At 38.2% G+C, this 18,792-nt stretch overlaps 1 protein-coding gene and 1 long non-coding RNA gene across 2 annotated transcripts; one reads left to right on the top strand and one right to left on the bottom strand.

Annotated features, from left to right (window-relative positions):
• Nucleotides 1-1,536: 1,536 nt before the first annotated feature.
• On the bottom strand, nucleotides 1,537-13,516 carry iars2 (isoleucyl-tRNA synthetase 2, mitochondrial). The gene is made up of 23 exons (XM_082143948.1): nucleotides 13,225-13,516; nucleotides 12,925-13,047; nucleotides 12,596-12,749; nucleotides 12,328-12,476; nucleotides 10,664-10,713; nucleotides 10,424-10,536; nucleotides 10,225-10,315; nucleotides 10,023-10,138; nucleotides 9,772-9,941; nucleotides 9,592-9,682; nucleotides 9,309-9,460; nucleotides 8,739-8,899; nucleotides 8,556-8,658; nucleotides 7,835-7,928; nucleotides 7,575-7,683; nucleotides 6,166-6,268; nucleotides 5,961-6,086; nucleotides 5,189-5,320; nucleotides 4,981-5,087; nucleotides 4,740-4,885; nucleotides 4,459-4,649; nucleotides 3,532-3,676; nucleotides 1,537-2,485 (listed from the first exon to the last, which is right to left on the bottom strand). The coding sequence occupies exons 1-23, from the start codon at nucleotides 13,402-13,404 to the stop codon at nucleotides 2,340-2,342; spliced, it is 2,952 nt and encodes a 983-aa protein (XP_082000074.1). The 5' UTR covers nucleotides 13,405-13,516; the 3' UTR covers nucleotides 1,537-2,339.
• A 740-nt stretch (nucleotides 13,517-14,256) lies between these two features.
• LOC309479760 lies at nucleotides 14,257-17,019 on the top strand. The gene is made up of 3 exons (XR_014199426.1): nucleotides 14,257-14,414; nucleotides 14,667-15,713; nucleotides 16,515-17,019. It is a non-coding gene; the product is annotated as an uncharacterized lncRNA (long non-coding RNA).
• Nucleotides 17,020-18,792: the final 1,773 nt, after the last annotated feature.

Consider the following 18,792-nt stretch of genomic DNA (forward strand, 5'->3'; position numbering starts at 1 on the left):
CTGGCCAAGAGTTTGCTGTCTCCCAGCCAATGAATATCCTTCCTAGGTGCAGTTTTCGACTCTTCCCAGATGCAGGCCTGGCTTTTCCGGAGCGCTCTCTCTGAAAATTCAGTGGCTTGTGGCGTAGTTCAAGGTCATGGTCTCTCTTCCCCTTCAAGACATTTCAGAAACTGTTGGGCCTGATGGTGACAGCCTCCTCAGTAGTTCCTCGGGGCCTTCTACATATGCAGCCACTACTGTGTCAAGGCCCTGGCCCCCTGTTGGGAGTAGATCTGGGGCTAGTCTTTATGCTCTCAAGTGGTCTGTCTTTTCCGACTAGTGCACAGTCTGGAACATGGATAATTTATCTTGTGACTTTGTGTCAATATTGACCTTCCTCCAGGAGCTGCTGGTTAAGGGACACAACCCATTCAGGCTCAAGGTATATGTGGCTGCCATCATGGCATACCACGCCCTAATCAGTTGTGAGGAACAACCTTATTGTGAAGTTCCTTCGGTGGGCTAGAAGGCTGAACCCGCCTCGTCCCCACACGGTCCCCTGGGCTCTCCGAGGCCCCCCATTTGTATCTGATCGAAATTCCAGAATCGTCAGCAAGCTATCTAGAAAGCACAGTGAATGTTTATATGGTTGTCAACGAATGGGACACTACATTTTATCCAAAATTAAATATCACAACATTTTGGTTTTAATAAGATTTCCCCAAGTAATAGGCAAGAGTAAACCTGGGGTTCTCCATGATTCCTATTATTTACAACAACAGCACTTGAATGAGATGAGCTCGTAATCACGACTTCAGAAGTGGGAAGTAGGACATTTCTGATAACATTCGAAGGCAGCATCATTTATTTTGTTCTCGCCATGAAGATGTAAGGTGTGTTCAGGCCATGTCAAAATGACTGTAACCATGAGATTCCGACTTGTAAAAAGGGTTCATGTCCTCGTAGAACTCGTAATGACAACTTGTAATCATGAATGTAAGGAAGGTAAGTTGAAAGATAAACAACTAATTACTGAAATGTATTAACTCATGTAATCACCCAATCAGTGTTTTATCCACGGAAAGAAGCCAATAAAAAAAAGCTTGAAAATGTCACGTAACAGTACCTTTACCTGAGGAAAGCCATTCAATGTCCACTATACAGCTCATTAGTCAGCTAGAAAAAAGAACTACAGATATAAAACATTTACTTAACTTGTTAATTTATATTTGAATAAATGTACATTTTTTATGAAAACTACCTTATGGGCAAATTAAATGAGTGCAAGTCAGATTTTAATATTCTTTCATAATTTTTGTCTGTTCATTGAAAGTCCAATCAGCAAAAAAAATGTCATGGATCTAAAACATGAATCAAACGGTTAAATTCAAGACAGAGATAGAATCGCTTTTAACCCCATACAAACATTGATCAACGCAGAGTTCATCAAATATGGGGAACACTGAAGCTCAAACGTGCTTGCTTTAGAAAATTATTAGTTCTCACACAATTTATTAAAATAGATATTTTAGGGCTAAGTAAACATTACAATCCCTGTAAACTTAAGATTTTTATTTTCATGACAGTGAACCCATGAAAATTCACAATAAGAGACATTTTCTTTTTGTGTATGCACTGTGTTTATTGGCTTAGCAATAAACGTCATAAAGCATAATTTACAGGTAAACAGAGAAACTAAAATTGACAAACTCTCCTCTCACTGAGCCTCATTTAAGAAAATAGCAGAATGAATGTCTTCATTTTGTAAACCCATTCTTTGATAAAACTGCCACATTCAATCAACGGCACAATTAAAGAATGGTTTCACAAATTGCTTCTGCATGTTAAATACATCTTCAAATGCAAAATGTCACAATAAAATATACCCCCTCATGACTTGAATATACAGAAAGTACAGTTAGACGTGTTCAACCAAACCTTCCACCCACCGCAAACAAGCTCAAATTGACATACAAACGCTCTTTTCCGTGTACTGACAATAAGTTGGCTTAAACCTGTAGCAGAGAACTTCACTCTTAAATTTGTCAACTTAACACAGATCCCAGGTCAGTGCTAATATTGTAAGCATGATCTGAAACGGGTTTTTGTGTATGTTTTCTCAGTTGAGAATTTCCTGTTTGGTTTTTCCTTCAAAATTTTTGCTTTATGATTTATAACCGTATGTCTCCTGTCCAACCCCTGAGTAACACGATACCCCCTCTCCCACAGCTCCAGACAACTTTCTGTCTGTTACAATAGCAGCTTCATACTGGTCCATGGTAGCCCTTCCAGCCTTTTTCAACAAAGGAGGAGGAGGAGGGCCAGTGGGTGGACAGTAGTCATGGCAACAGTCAGGGTGATTACTTTGTATTTTCCAGCACGGTTTGGCATCGTGGGCAGAGGCAGTCTGGCTCATCTGCAGTGTATCGCCGACATCTCGGACAGCGTGAGAGAGAGGTGGGCATCGCGGCTACGCTGTATGAACTCTCTTCACGGATCATTCCCCCTACAGAACACACAGATGAGCAGATCAATACCCAATTACTTTAGAGTTCCGTAATATTTTTTATGAATTTTCTTAATTATGTGTTTCTGAAGTAAAGGCAAGTTTAGTTTAACTGCTTCTAAATTAAATCCAAATTGCCAATTCTCTCTAAACCTGTGGTTCTCACTTTAATGCCCAGCATAGTCCAACACAACATTCAAAGCACCTACCCAATATAAGGCAAGATATAAATAAAAATAAAAATAAATCATTTTAAGTTATTTGAAGTTTATTAAGAACTTGTGTTGGAAAATGTTTGGTGGAGAATGAAATGTTTACTTAAAAGAGTGGCAAAGAAGGTGTTTTAATAAGATGTATACTTTTGTTAATTCTTTAATCAGTTTAACTTAGTTCCTGCCTTTGCTTTGGAAGAATATGCTTATGTTGCAATAAAGAAATGATGTAATGACCTGCACGCTCAAGAAAGGGTATAAGAGTATTTTAAAACAGCAAGGAAACTAAAATGTGCAGAAAACGTCCAGACGAGAATGCTCAGACATAACGTCATGTATATTCTGAATGCTATCTATATGCATACCAGGTGATCAGATCAGTTTCGACTTAAAAAACATTATCACAACATCATCATCATAAAATTTTTTTTTTTTTAAATCATACGATTAGCTTAGATGATTATAACCAAGTTATATTAGTATAACTAATTACAGTGGAGAAAACTTTTGTAAAATGTTTTTATTTTATTTTATTTTTTTACCTAACTGCAAAGTAAAAATATGAGTGATTTTCCTGACTGAGTTCTCCCAGCCGGCTGTCAATAAAACGTTGTTCCTGCAAAGGGCAACTTGTAAGTGGTGTCATATGCAGCAGGTTGGAACTAGAAGTGCTAAAGATTTAAGGCACTGAAAGTTTTGGACGTTTTATTTCGAATTCCCATGACAAACCACTGGTCTAAACTAACTGCTACAAAAGGGGTAGTAATGAGTAGGTGTTGTTAGTTTTTGTGATAGAAACACTGGGTAATTTATATCAGAAGAAAAGCATCTCACCCTCCAGGTTGATGAGGAAGTTTCCTGTGCTTGTGACAGAATCCGATGGCAAATCCCGTGGGAGAGAGTTTGTCAGAGTCGTGCGTGAGGCCATCATGAGCTCTGTCAGCTGAGAGCAGGTGGAAGTGGGCTCCTCTTGAAGAGACTGGCAGAAAAGGGAAAACATAAAATGTTGTCGCAAGCAAATAAAGCATAAATTATTATCTATTTAAAGTATCTATTATATCTATTCATAACAATACAAATGTTTGTTATTAAGTGCAATAAATATTTAAATTTGAATAAATGGCTGTTAATGTGTTTAGACTGAGACAAACATTTGCACGTGGTCAATGCGACAGAATTTCTTTACGCAGGCGTTCTAATTTCTTTTCCATTACACTGTGAAGAAAACTCCCATCCAATAAGATTTGTGCTTTTTGTCACATACCCAGAGCCACTGCTGTTACATAAAACTGGTAAATACAGAAATCTGAACGGCTGTTTGAAAACATATAAATGCTGTTAATTTCTTTCCTTCTTTGTGAAAACTGGGTGTCAGAATCGGAAAGTTATTTCTACATCTATATAAGTGCCACATACTATCAGAAAAATTATTTGCATGTTCATTCAGCCTGTCTGCCATTTGTTATGATTTGGTCTAAACCAGGGGTCTCAAACTCAGTTCCTGGAGGGCCACTGTCCTGCAGAAATTAGTGCCAACCAGCTCTAAAACAGCTGCCAAGAAGTTTCTAGTAATCCTGAAGACATTGATTAGCTCATTCAAGTGGGTTGGAGCTCAACTCTGAAGGACAGTGGCCCTTCAGGAACCGAGTTTGACACTCCTGCTCTAAACAGACTACAGACAAATCGCAAGCAAAAACCGGAATGAATTTCTGTGCCGAAAATTTGTGTTGTTGTGAACAGGCTTTAAAATCCATAATGTACCTCCATGATTTCAAAGAACAGGCCGGGTTCAATGGCAATGATGAGATCATACTCAGCAGCGTTACGTCCCGGAATAGACGACAGGAAGGAATCTCTGATAGCACATGCGCCCTCTACTGCTTCCTCCAGTCCTGGCTTCCGCCACACTGAATCGGTCTTAATCCAGCCGCTACGAAACAAAGTGTCCCCCTCTACGGACAAAGAGAGAGGTGAGAAGCATTACAGTGAGGTAGCCAGTCTGTAGCCATACAGCATCAGTTGCACGAAAATTGGGTGAGTACCCTCATGTCCAGGAGAGTGCAGATACACCTCCTCAGCGAGGTGAGGGAGGACAGGAGCGATAGAGCGACTCACTCCATCCAGAATCTCTTCTAGAACCGTTTGACACGACCTCCGACCAAGGGAGTCCTCAGGGTCACAATAAAGCCTGAGAGAGAGACGGTGAGTGAGACGTTTTGCTACGGAGCATTAAAAATAGCTTAATTTTCGAACAGAAAGTTACATCATTAAATGAGTGGTTACCGATCTTTAATGATGCTGAAATAGAAGTTGGATAATTCTCTAGTGATGAAGGATTGCAGCAGGCGGATGACGCGGCTGCTGTCAAACTCATTGTAGGCATCAGTTACCTACAGCACACACAAACACGTGTCACGTGACCTACAGCAATGCACAGCTGGTTTAAGCCCAGCCGGTACAAACATTGTAACCTGTTAACATTTAGACTCGCCTTCATGCTGAACTCTCTGAGCAGGTGTAGCATGTACTGATCTATGTAGTGCATTTGTTTAGTGTCCACAGCCTGGGAACGAGGATCAAAACCCTGGAGATTCCCCAAGAGAAACTTCAGTGTGTTCCTCAGCTGGGGACAGAGAATAGCAGGTTAATGAGAGGTCATTCACTCATAAACACTTTGATCTATACTTACTGTTCAAATATTTGTGGTCAATAAGATGTTTTGGAAAAATGTATATTAAATTTACAAAGGCATTTGTTTTAGATTAAAACACAGTAAAACATACTATTGTGAAACACTACACTTTAAAATGACTTTTCTATTTGAATATAGTTAAAGTTATAGTTATAGTAGCCATTACTCCAGTCTTCAGTGTCACATGATCCTCCAGAAATCATACTAATTTGCTGATTTGGTGCTCAAGAAACATTTCTTATATTAACAATGTTGAACAGTTGTGTTGCTTAATATTTTTTGTGTAAACTGTGAATTTTCCCCCCCCAGGATTCTTTGATAAACAGAAAGATAAAAAAGAACAGTGTTTTGAAAGAAATTGTTTGTAACATTATAAATGTCTACTATAACTTTTGATCAATTTGATGCATCCTTGCTGAATGAAATTATTCATTTAAAAAATAAATCTTACAGACCTTACTAAAACTTTAGAACAGTAACGTATATGTAAGAATCTCAAAGTGAATTCAAAATTAGCATTGACTGTCAGCAAATTACTGCAACAATTTATCTGCTTTGATATGTGCCAGACCTTGTTGATGCTGTCTTTAGCAGCGTTCAGTGTGTTCGGCCCGATCTGAACTTCAGAAAACACGTTCGACTCTGCAACCCACCATCTCAAAACATCAGCACCATATGGAGGACAGACAGACAAGTCCTGAGAGAGAGAAATTGATGTTTGAAAACACTAACTGAATGACATATTTTAATTATAGCATTGGCTGATTGTATCTCACCTTCCCTCCATTAATAACAAGATCTGGGTCGACCACGTTGCCTATAGACTTAGACATTTTTTCTCCTCTCTCACTCACAGCAAATCCATGGACCACTAGAGCTCTGAAACACACACAGAAGGTGATTGGCATATTTTTTAACATATGTATTTGTCACATACACATACAAAGTTCTGTCATGAAACTATAGATGGCGCAGGCTGTCCTTAACTCAATCTGCAAGCAATCACATTGTTCTCTAAATCAGCAGTCCCCAACCTTTTTTGTGCCACAGACCGGTTTAATATCAGACAATATTTTCACGGACCGGCCTTTAAGGTGTGGCGGATAAATACAACAAAATAAAATGATACGACCGGCATAAAAACTGGGGTATTTTTTTTATTTAATAATAAACGTGAATCCAATGTGTAGGCCAACTCGCAACTTTATTAGCAGCATCCTCGTAACATCGCGCCTAAAGACAACTGAGAAAGCCTGAACACAAACAAAATGCCCCCCAAAAGAAAAAAAATCTCCATGTTTTCTGTGCTGATGCGTTCATGTAACATGTAAGGGTGGCGCTGCCAATAAAGCACCTAAAAGCTGTCACAACGAACCGGCAAAATTAATGATTATGAATATGTAAAATATAGCAGGAGACATTTTAATTGTTTACTAATAAACAAGTGTTTTCTGTGTCAGTTGGAAAGATGAAGTTGATGATGCTGACTCACGATCTTCGCAGTAGTGAACGCGCCAGAGAGAAATGCACATTTCGTACGAATTACATAAGCAGAGAACAGTCAGTTTTCTTTCGTTTTGAATTGTTCGGTTTAAAAGACATTTCAAGCTTTCTATATATGTCTCAGGTCTGTGAGGCAAGTAGGCTACCTTATCACTGAGTTTCGGTTCATTTATGAGACAAGCTCCAGTTCACGCGCCGGCACCTCCGTGTCGTGATTATCTATTTTCTAATATATTTACTTCTTATTGATTAAATCCAGGCATTTGGTTGATGAAACATTGATTCAAATTAAGATACAATTAATACAAAACGAAATTACATTTAAAGACTGGCAGAAAGGCCTCTGTGAATGTACCAAATGTCCCACCAAATGTCTCGGTACCAAATGGTTGGCTCTAAATGGCACGGCTGATTGGTTTCTGTTGCATCAGCAGCCAATAACCTTGCTGCTCTACATTCAAATACTTTCAGAAACCCTCCACCTTCCCCAGCTCCACCTGAAATGCATGCTATTTGTGCTGAAGCAGTAAATGCTCACAGCAGTGTGCCTGTGTATGTATTGGTAGTAGCAAGTCACTGTACTTCCTCTGCAACAGCAGCAGCAATAAATACATTAACATTGCCATATCCATTACAATGCTAAACTCTTTTGTGACGATAGAAATGCATTTTTATTACTCACTTGTAAGGGGCTTTATTTCGTACAGCTACACTGGTGAGGAGCGACGACTGAAACCAACCGCCGATTTGATCTTTCCCCTCCACATACGAGTCTGCACGCGGGTCTGATTCTGAACGAAAGAGAGTGGGAGAGAAGTGACATTACACTACAATGCAACAAAGCATACCAAAGGACCCCAGACAAGCAATCAACAATATACTTATTGATTGCTTAAATAACCAGAAATACATGCATTGATAAGGACCACTTTGATGACTCACCCTGTAGTACAGCGGCCCATGAGACACCGCTGTCAAACCAAATATCCAGGACATCTTCACCCCGCACATAATCAGATAGTGCACTTGCTTTACTCTGACAAAACACACAATTTATAACTTATACTAGAATTTGATTTCACTACTTTACATTTCATTTTGCACTAAAGAGTATTTGTGGCATAAACATACACTACTGTTCAAAAGTTTGGGGTCAGTAAGATTTAAATAATAATAATAATAATAATAATAATAATAATAATTAGAAATGAGAAATGACACATTTAATTGATCAAAAGTAATAGTAAATCGATTTTTTTCTCTTTAAATTATTTTTTGAAGAATGCTAAAGAAATTTTTTTTGTTTTTTATCAGTTTCCATGAAAAAAATCATAATTTTCATTATTGATAATAATAAAAAATGTTTCTTGTGTTGCAAATCAGCATATTAGAATGATTTCGGAAGGGCCATGTGACACTGAAAACTGGAGTATGGCTGCTGAAAATTCAGCTTTGCCATCCCAAAAATAATTTAATGACATTTTAAAATATATTAAAATAGAAAACAGAGTAGTTAAATTGTAATATTTTACAATATTACTGTTTTACAGTATTTATTATCAAATAAATGCAGACTTTGTAAGCATTAAGAGACTTCTTTAAAAAAAAAAAAAAATCCTACCGACCCCAAACTTTTGAATGAAAATGTAGGAAAAAAAAGTACCTTCTGAAGAACCTCTGGAGTCAGAAATGTCTCCACTGGCTCCGCCCACCAGCTGTCACTTCCTTTCTCAGAGAAAACTTTAGCGATGTGTGTAACTGAATGTCTGAGAAAGAAAGAGGGAATTCTTAAACTTGTATTTTATATGCATTTCTTGAGTATGTCTATGACAGTGTAAGTATATACTTGTTTAAGAGTGGCTCTCCGGTCTCTTTATGGTAGAACACTGGGATGGGGACGCCCCAGCTCCTCTGCCGAGATATACACCAGTATGTTCTTCTGTCCAACATCGCCAACAAACTGGACCTAGCCGATTCGGGTATCACACGCACCTTCTGCAGGGCGTCCTATGCAAACACACTCACAGTTTATTTTCTGCAGAAAACATATAACTGGAAACTTACTAGGAAGTCTGTTTAATTTCTAATACTTCTAACAAAAGTAACTTAAAGTCAAATAAATGCAGAATGTGCACTCACAAAAACATGTCCAGAGCAAGAAAAAGAACACGCGTTAAGTAACTTGACCATTTATTTGTCAGCATGAGCTGTGTGCGCATATTTTACACACACGTGCACACATATATACACATGACACATCCATTCATACATGTGTGTGTAAAATATTTTTTTTACATTACAGTAATGGGAATGAGATTTTTTTTTTCATTATTCTGCAAAAATTGGGGGATAAATATGACCCAGACATATTTTGATGGGTTTCATCCAGCTGATGCTGCAGAGTATATTGGCTCACCTTGGCTTTGTCTTTGAGGCTGCCTGTGTTGATAAACCACTGTTTACTGGCTCTAGTAATGACTGGCTGTTTGGTCCTCCAGTCATACGGGTAACTGTGGACACAGTCCTCCTCCTTCACAACTGCACCCGCTGCCTGCAACATTGAGATTACTGCACACACACACACACACACACACACACACACACACAACATTAGTTACTAACATGCATTTTATTTGATCATATACATATATATACAGTATATTCTCTCTTTCCTCCATCTATCCATCTTTCTCTCTCACCTGTGGCATTGCCTTCAGTCATTACAGATTTATTCTGCAGTTCAGCCCCAGCAAGTTCTGTAAACCTGCCCTCTTCATCCACCATGCAGTCCTAGAAAGAGAGAGAGACAGCAAGTTTAAAATCAACAACCCAAGATTCTTACTATTCCAGCATATACTGTACAGGTGTGGGTGACGTACTACTGGCAGATTAAAGTGCGTTGCAACACTGTAGTCCTCCATGCCATGAGCAGGAGCAGTGTGGACCAATCCAGTTCCCTTAGTCATGGTCACATGATTAGCCGGCAACAAAGGCACTTCTTTTGAAGGAATTGTGGGATGCTGACAAACTCCACCTTCAAGATCTGACCCTGGAGATGAGTGAAAGAGAGGCAGATAAATGCTTAGGCCAGTTCAGAAGGCATCATTTTGACCAATAACAGTGGATCTACCTGCGAACGTAGCCAAACTCTCCAGATTTGTCCCCAGTATAGAGGCGAGGTTGTTCATGCGCTCTGTGGCCACTAGGAGTAGCTGCTCATTATCAGCTCGCTTCACTACAGAGTACCTGAGAAGAGGAAAAGCATGTGATCATGAATGTCTCCATGAAATCATATCATGTTCATCCCACAGATTCATAGGTGTGTGACTTACTGTACTTTGGGCATGTAACACACTGCCTGATTGGCTGGAATAGTCCATGGTTGGGTCGTCCATATCAGAACAGACACACGACCCCAACTTTCTAAATCACAGACGAAGATTCTGACATCAGAAATAGCAACGTAACTTTAATTCTGTGTATGTGACCTGTATAAAGCACAGGGCACAGGTATAGACAGCATATACACACCTGCTATCACACCTGCGAGTTTGGCTGGCAGGGTGAGCAGGGGGAAAGTGATGTACAGAGCACGGCTCACGTGTTCTGGATTATACTCCAGCTCAGCTTCTGCAAGCGCAGTCCTTTACAGAGGCAGATACAGGAGAAAAATATACTGACATTAACATATAAAACCTCAAAATCATGGGCTTTCTGTTAAGCTTTATTAAAGGTCTTTATGTAAGGCTGCAAACACTGAGCTTCTACTACCTGGATGATGGTGACCAGAAAACAGGCTTATAGTCCTGATAAATTAAACCCTGTACACAAAGATAGGAAGAGAAGGGGAAAGTGAGAATGACATGACGGTGAGTACACAAACAAGTTTGGGGTCAGTAAAATATATATTTTTAAAGAAATTAATACTTTCAGCCAGCAAGGATGAACTTTTTATCATTCGACGTTTGATCATTAAAGTCAGAATGATGAAAAGTTAAAGTTATCATTAAATAAAAATTGACCATTTTTTTGGTTGTGAAATACTGTATTGCCGTTGCTGTGCGGTCATGAAAGCTTATAATTTTGTATGCGTTTTTAAGCATTGCTGTTTAAAAACAAGTGATTTTAAACTGTTGAAGAGCAATAAGCAGCGAAAGAGAACTAATTTCGGTATATGTGCGCTGTCCGTGAAGCCGCTACTCATAGAGCCTGTAAGAACTGAACGGAGTTATTTTTGCTGCCTTATTGGGCTTGAACAGGTCAACTACACACACACTTATGTCTCAAAATGCCTGGCTTTTCAAGTATCCACTGTCATTTATGTCTTAAGTGAACGTAAACAGTTGAGTGTATCAGTATATTAGATCAGTGCATTCAGTCTTAAAGTGACAGCAGCCTAATAAATCTGTCACTAATGTTAATCAGCCACAACAAAACAGGGAAAATAACTCACTGCTCCTGACTGAATCACTTTTGTAACTTTAATAAGAATACATTTATATTTAATTTACACATTGAAGACTATGCAGTGTTTTTTTTAGTTTTTTTTAGATGTACATTTAATTACTTTATACACTATATAGTATTTCTTATTTAATGCTTAAAGTTTTTCAGGTAGGTCTATTTCATTTGTTTCTTTGTTCTATTGATGTTTTGGCCAATTGCTTGCAATTAGTTTCTTTGTTTCTTTGTCTTCAGTAAGCTTGTGAGTTTTTTTACTTAGTTAGGTTAGTATTATAAAAAAATAAAGTATATCATAAAAACCTTATTTAAAGCTAACAATAATATCTATATTGTGATATCGTCATTATGAAATAAATTGATCATATCGTCATATAAGATTTTGGTCACATCGCCCACCCATAATTGCAGTATTTATTATAAAAGATTTATCCGTGCACATCATTATTTTTCTTTTATTCATGTGTCCTCGTAATATTTAATCGAAATAACTTCTGCTCCCTCTTGCAGCGACATCTATTCTCTTCTCTGATGACGTGTTTACTGGCGTGAGGGCGAGACAACCTGTCACTCACATGAGATCACAGAAAAAGCAAACCACAACCATCCGACGTTCCAATCAATACCCAATGGACAAAATCAAGTCCCAATCAAGTGTTTCTTGTACAAAACACCTTTTCACAAGGATATATGTTACAATATTAAGGAAGGAAAAGACTACTGCAACCTCAGTTTCATGCCAACTTTAGTTTAAAGTATATATATATTAAATCGAGTAAATGCAGCCAGACTTCTTTAAAAAAATATTTTAAACATCTTGCTCTTAACTCTTAATCTTAAATGTAACTAAACTTCTGAACGGTCGTGTAAATAATTTCAGACTTTTTTGGGGGGGTGGTGAAATCCTCACATATGGAACGAAATCAAACAAGTCAATCAGTCAAGCTGTGTTGAACAGAAAGAGCTTCTCTCACCTTGTTGTGCATCTCCAGGAAGACTTTCAGCTGGGCCGCTTCATATTTCCCATCAAAAGTGTAATAACAATTGTCCCAGTCAGCCATCACGCCCCAGCGCTGGAATGCAGCACGCTGCCGAGAGATGGCCCTCTCTGCAAACTCCCGCGCTGAACGGAGAGACACAAAGGCAGTTTTTGATTAACCAGAAGCAGAATAGCACATAAGCTTTTAATATTAAAACAAATGACTCTTTCGCCAGAACATTCATTATATGTGACTTCCTGACCTTTCTCTCTGATCTGTAGAGGAGTCAGCCCACTGGTTCCCAGGTCTCCCAGTGCTTTGAGCTCAATGGGCAGCCCATGGCAGTCCCAGCCGGGCACATAGTGCACCAGGCTGCCTTTCAGCACCTCGAAACGGTTCCGGATGTCTTTGAGGATCTGCAGGAGAGATCAAACAAAGATGCTGATGGCATATTATGAAGCTCATGAGAGTGTATCTCCATTCATATAGGTTTAGGCGTAATATTGTATGATGTCATTAAAAGGACAAGTGAAGGATGTGGATCCAGGAACATCTACTTGTGTGACTATGAACTGACAGGAGGGAACATACCTTATTGAGAGCGTGCCCAACATGCGGGTCCCCGTTGGCATACGGTGGTCCATCATGAAGGCAGTACACCTTCTTAGCTTTTCTCTCTCTCTGCCATGTGTACAGCTGGTCAAAACCACATTTCTGTAGAACAACACAACAAAGTTCAAACACCATCACAAGACAAATCAGAGAGTTGTGGCTTTATAGAAGTGCAACAGATACTGTCATCTTAATCATTCAGGGTGATTTAGGAACGTAACAAAACAGAACCGATCAGTTTTAACAGCATGTGGCAGGTCCTGGATCTGACACTCTCACCTGCTGGATCTGGATCTCTCGCTCCAGAAGGTTTGGCCCGTTCACTTTCATGGGGAAGTCAGTGCGGGGCAGCAACACAGTGTCCCGGTACCGGCCCGCTGCGTCTCCGGAGCACAGACAGCGGAGTCCCCATCGAGCCACACCGCCGAAACCTAGTGCCGAACGCCGAACCAGCAGCATGAGGGATTCTGACAGGTGAGTTTCCGACCGGGGTGAGAGTTTGTTATGGGATGTGACCTCCTCCTCCGCATGGGCGGAACTCGATCTTAACCGGAATGATAGAAACGACGGAACTACGGAAGCCAGGAAGAGACATTCTCTTAACCATTCACATAAAACGAAAACGCTTTTTTCATGTTGTGATTGCGTATTTGAAACGGAAGAGGGCGTTGTAGGGTCACTAATGAGGAGCTCGACGAGTTTGAAGGTAGCATTAGGTTTTATTCAGAGTCATGTTCGATACACACATTTTTTAACACGATTTTTTCATAAATAATTATGTATGAATAATTGAGTAAACCCTACTGTAAACCCATTCCGTAGCTCAAACAGAGCAAAGGTTCGATTCCCGGGGAATGTATATTATGAACCAATAAAAAGATACGCATCTGCTAAATGCAGAAAAGCATGTAAAACCAAGTTCCTTCAGTCCAGGAAATGCTCATTTTGAGGTAGCTGTTAACAATAGAAAATGCTCTTATAAGTCAAAGATTTGACAGGGAAAAGACGTGTAGACTACACCACAACCTGGGGGCCAGTTGCATAAACAGCTATTTAACAGTATCTTATTAATTCCGTGGTCCGTAGTTAGCTAAACGTAAGCTTTTTGTGTGATATGTTTTAAACAAAACACTACAGTTTTTGTTATTCTCTTGTGCTGAGTAGTGTAACTTAGGCCTGCTGTTTATGTTTTGTCAATGTACTTTGCGAGGAGGGGCGAGTTCTCCTCCCCCTTTTGGATATCTCACCTGCAGCTAAATCTAGATATGGGACATCTCCTGCCTCGTCATGGGCGGGTGTTTTTGACGTCACTTTGAGAATAAAGGTTTCTGGCCTGCCCCCTCACTGAGCACAGACCCTCTGTCCAGCAGTAAACTTCTCTGGAAGAAGACAACACAGGCACAAAAATGAATACAATTTGGATATTGTGCTTTGCGGTGCTGATCATAACCATACCATTTTCAACTCAGGTAGGCACTATGATTTTTTACCCCCTTTTATTGTCTTAGGTTTTTAGAAGAGGATGGAAGGATTTGTTCACTAATTGTTTGTGTTCATGTTTTTCATAGTAAGCATCTATATAATTAATTACAATAATGATGATAGCAAAGTGCATCTACAAGTAGCTCCAAAAACAGGTTATCACTTCTGGAGTCACACTGTAACATGTGAGCTCTTTTTTCTGACTTTCTTCATGTTTGATTTAGGTGAGCTCTGATCAGAAGTCCACAGACAAAACTGAGTCAGGCGGCACGGTCTCTAATCCTTCCACAAATTCCAGCGCTGTAGGATTGGGTCCTGTGCCCACCACACTGTACATGCTGATCCCAGCAGCCACCCTGGGCTTCATCCACAGTAGATCCTGATGGATGGAGAGTGTTCGCCATAGATGACCAAAACTGAGACAGTGGTGAAATGGACAGCGTTCACCCAAAGAGCAATTTTTTCCTCAATTCATAAAGATATAACACACAACAGCTCATTTTAAAATGGATTTTTAACTAATGAAAATGAATACATCTGCTTCCTGGAACCCCATACAGAGGGTCCTACTGAACCTCACCCTTGGGCTCTTTGTTATGTTTTGTCTCAAAGTCACTGTTTTAGGGAAGGCTCACATACTCAATGGCAACTTCTCTTAGAAGAGTTTGTTTCTCCTATGCTCAGTATATGTGATCGAGGTCAAGTAGGTTAAATAACTCCATTACTTAAATCAGTAATCACTGTGCATTTAAAATAACAGCCCAATTTTCATTTCTATAATGATATTGTGTACTACAAATTTTACTATATGAATCAATGTAATCCATCTCAGAATGTGTCTGTACTGTATGCACAATTAAAGTGGATGATTGTATATGTCTTGTATGTCATTTTTTATTCAATTTGGTATTAATGTGTGTTTTCTTCACACAGAGTATTAGTAATGCTTTAGATTCTAGTATGTAGAGTAGAAAAAAGGAGTATAGATCAAAATGTATTATAGAGAATTTAGTGTATTTGACATTTTGAAAGCACAACTTTTATTTTGAGATTTCCTCAGACAGAGATGATGTACAGAGGATGTGATCCTCCTCCAAAAACTGGTGGGCAGGTTTTTAAACACGTCAATCTCTGTGAGAATAAAACTCCCCTCCCGTCCCGCATCACTGAACACAGACTCTGCCCCACAGTAAAGGACTCTGGAAGAAGAAGGCATAAAAATGAATAAAATATTGATATTGTGCCTTGGGATATTGATTATAACCTTACCATGTTCAACTTCAGAGGTAGGCAATATGATTTGTTCATCTCTTGCATTAGAAGTTTTTCTAGCATTTTTTCCATCTTTCTCTTTTATCTTTGATCATTTTGTTAATTCATTTTTAATAACCTTTGATACATTTGGTAATCATTTGTGCATGCAAAATGTAGATTATACTAGAAAGGTGTCACCACTTCTCTTTATAATGTGTAAAAGCAGAAGCTTGGGTCTTTTGCCGGACTGGATTTACTTTTTACTACTTATAGACGTTATAGTGTCTGTTAATTCAACAAGTGTCAATAATATTGGTTACAAATATACCAACAACAATAATAATAATAGGCCTACCATACAAAGTGAATTTTCAAGCAGCTACTCCAAATAAACATTAATATAACATACACTGTAAAAAAAAAAAGAAAAAAAAAAAAGGGACGGGTATCCTAAGGCACTGTGGATTACATTTACATTATGCATTTGGCAGATGCTTTTATCCAAAGCAACTTACATTGCATTTCAAGGTACACATTTTTATCAGTTCTTGCTTTCTCTGGGAATCAAACCCATGACCTTGGCATTGCAAACGCCAACACTCTACTGTTTGAGCTACAGGATTAACATAAAAATTATCTGGCTTTTTTAAAAACAAAATTATTGTTAAATATAGCAAAATAGACCTGACTAAACTTGGTTACAGCAGCAAACATTATTTATAAGGGTCAGATCAGGCAGAAATTGTTGCACATTTTTACTTTTAACAGTGTACATTAAAGTAATGTACAATCATCTGCTTGCATATACTGATTTTTCTTTCATGTTGGTGTAGACCAATTTAACCATCACCATCACTAAACCAACTACTGCTACCACTGTGGCCAACGCTGCAGGATTAGGTCCGTGGCCCACCGCGCTGTGTCTGCTGATCCCACCAGCCATTCTGGCCTTCATCCACAGTAGATCCTAAACAGGCTGGAGAATGTTGAGATGACCGTGATGAACAGCCAGTCACATGAAGAGTCAACTTTTCCACAATTCGTGAATATAGAAGACACACAGAAGAGAGAAAGATGCCACAACAACTTTTAATTTTTTTATTTAAAGGAAATTTGCCATTGCATTCTGTACCGAGGGTCTTCCAACCCCCAACAAAACCACACGGTTCAGTTGTGTTTTGTCCCCATCAAGTCACAGTTTTAGATAGGGCTCACTTCTCTTGTAATCTGACCACTGTAATGCATTTCCTCCACAATGTTTTTGTAATGATTGTGATGAGCTATTAATTGTAATAATTAAGAATGTGTCTATATGCACAATTAAAGTGGATCATTGTATATGTTTGCGTGTCATCTTTTATCCAATTTCATATTAGTGTGTGTTTTTAAAAATGCTATAAAAAGAGTTTTATTCATGCATTTAGATTCCAGTATTGCAGTGATATTTTATAATTATTTTAACAATTGTTAAAATAGTCAGTTTGATCTTGGCTTTGAAACAGACTGTCACTTTTTGGGCCAACTTGTGTTTAAAGGAAAGAAGGGGCAAGTGTGCATTATTTCACACTGAAAAGGCAGGTTACAAAACCCTGTTAGTTTCTCTCCATCCAGATTTAAGCATACTACTCTTCCATCTTCTATTATCTTAGACATTTTTTTCTTATAGTACACTTAAGCTAAATTAAGCAATTTTAAACAAGAGTTTCTGTTACTGTATTTAAGAGAATAAGGTCACTTTTGAGATGCTGATGTCTTTTTGCCACTGATGTAATGGCATAGAGTAAGTGAGAACTCAAGCAGGGAACTTGGCACATGTATTTTAGAAGTGTCAAACCCCTTAACTGTCACCCACCCTTTTTTCAAATAGACAAAAAAATCACTATACAAACTTAAATGGTTGTAATTCAAGAATGCTTTGGAATATAGACATATGGTTGGTCTTGTTTTTAAGAAGACATTTGCCAGATTATTGTAGAAGTGAAAAAAATGAAAGTCAAACAGAAAAAAAGTTATATAAGTTTGAGTTTATGAAAATGTACAATATCAAAATATAATTATTTATATTTTATATAATATATTACAAAATATATTTTACTCTAAAACTGCTAGAAAATTAAAGCCAAAAATCTAAACAAGTTGTGTTCGAAATTTTAGGTTGATATCTCAAAAAATGAGCTTTCAGTAAGATTTTATTTGGGCGCAGTACCAGACTTTTTCACTAGATGGACAGCCAGCTTCCTTACTGACCATATAAGGGCGTCTCAATTTTCATATATGTTTTGAGTGATCTGAACCATGTATTTCCATAATTTCATTCAATTTATGAAGCATACATCCTATTCAGAAATAGTATGGGTGTTTTGGAAGGATTTGATTTGATTTCAACCTCTAATAAACATAAAAAGAGCACATATGTGCGTTATCGCTCGCTGCCGCATCACAAATCAAGAATCCATAATATTTTTCTTTATATTCAAAACATTTTCAGACCTTTTTTTCTCATAAAATTTAATTGGTGTTATCTTTTGAACTCTTGGCATGAAAACAAACTGAGGCTTCTACCAAGCTTTCATGATTTTTCATGTTTATTTCTATTTCAAAATAAAGGCCTAAACACGCCTAATGAATATGAAATATTATTGTTGCAAATTGATAAATTACTGTTCCTCTGTAATTTATTTTAAAAAACAGCCACCAAATATGAAAACTAGAGATTGTAAGCTTTCAAATGATATATAGTTTGTCAATATTACTTTAGGTTTTTACTAAGATATTATTGTTCTAAATATATATGGGCAAACGTCCCACCTGTGGGACGGTGACAGTAACAGCCTCTCAATGGACTTTCCAAGACGCACTCAAGATGTTTGGTCAATAAAAGCGAGTATTTATTCTAAGGTTTCAATTACCTTGGGCCATTTCAATTAAAGACTGTATTGTTCCTCATAACGATCCCATAGGGGCCAAAGTGATGGTGAACAGAATGACTAAACTGTGTTGAATATTTACAGTTAACATCATACATATGTGCTGCTCATAAACAAGAGAGAATGTGGGATAATTTGCAGTGTATTTGACCCCTGATTTGGTCATGTAGAGCCGATATTGAAA

Source organism: Leuciscus leuciscus, assembly GCF_965113295.1.
Source record: "Leuciscus leuciscus genome assembly, chromosome: 17".
Taxonomy (NCBI): Eukaryota; Metazoa; Chordata; class Actinopteri; order Cypriniformes; family Leuciscidae; genus Leuciscus; species Leuciscus leuciscus.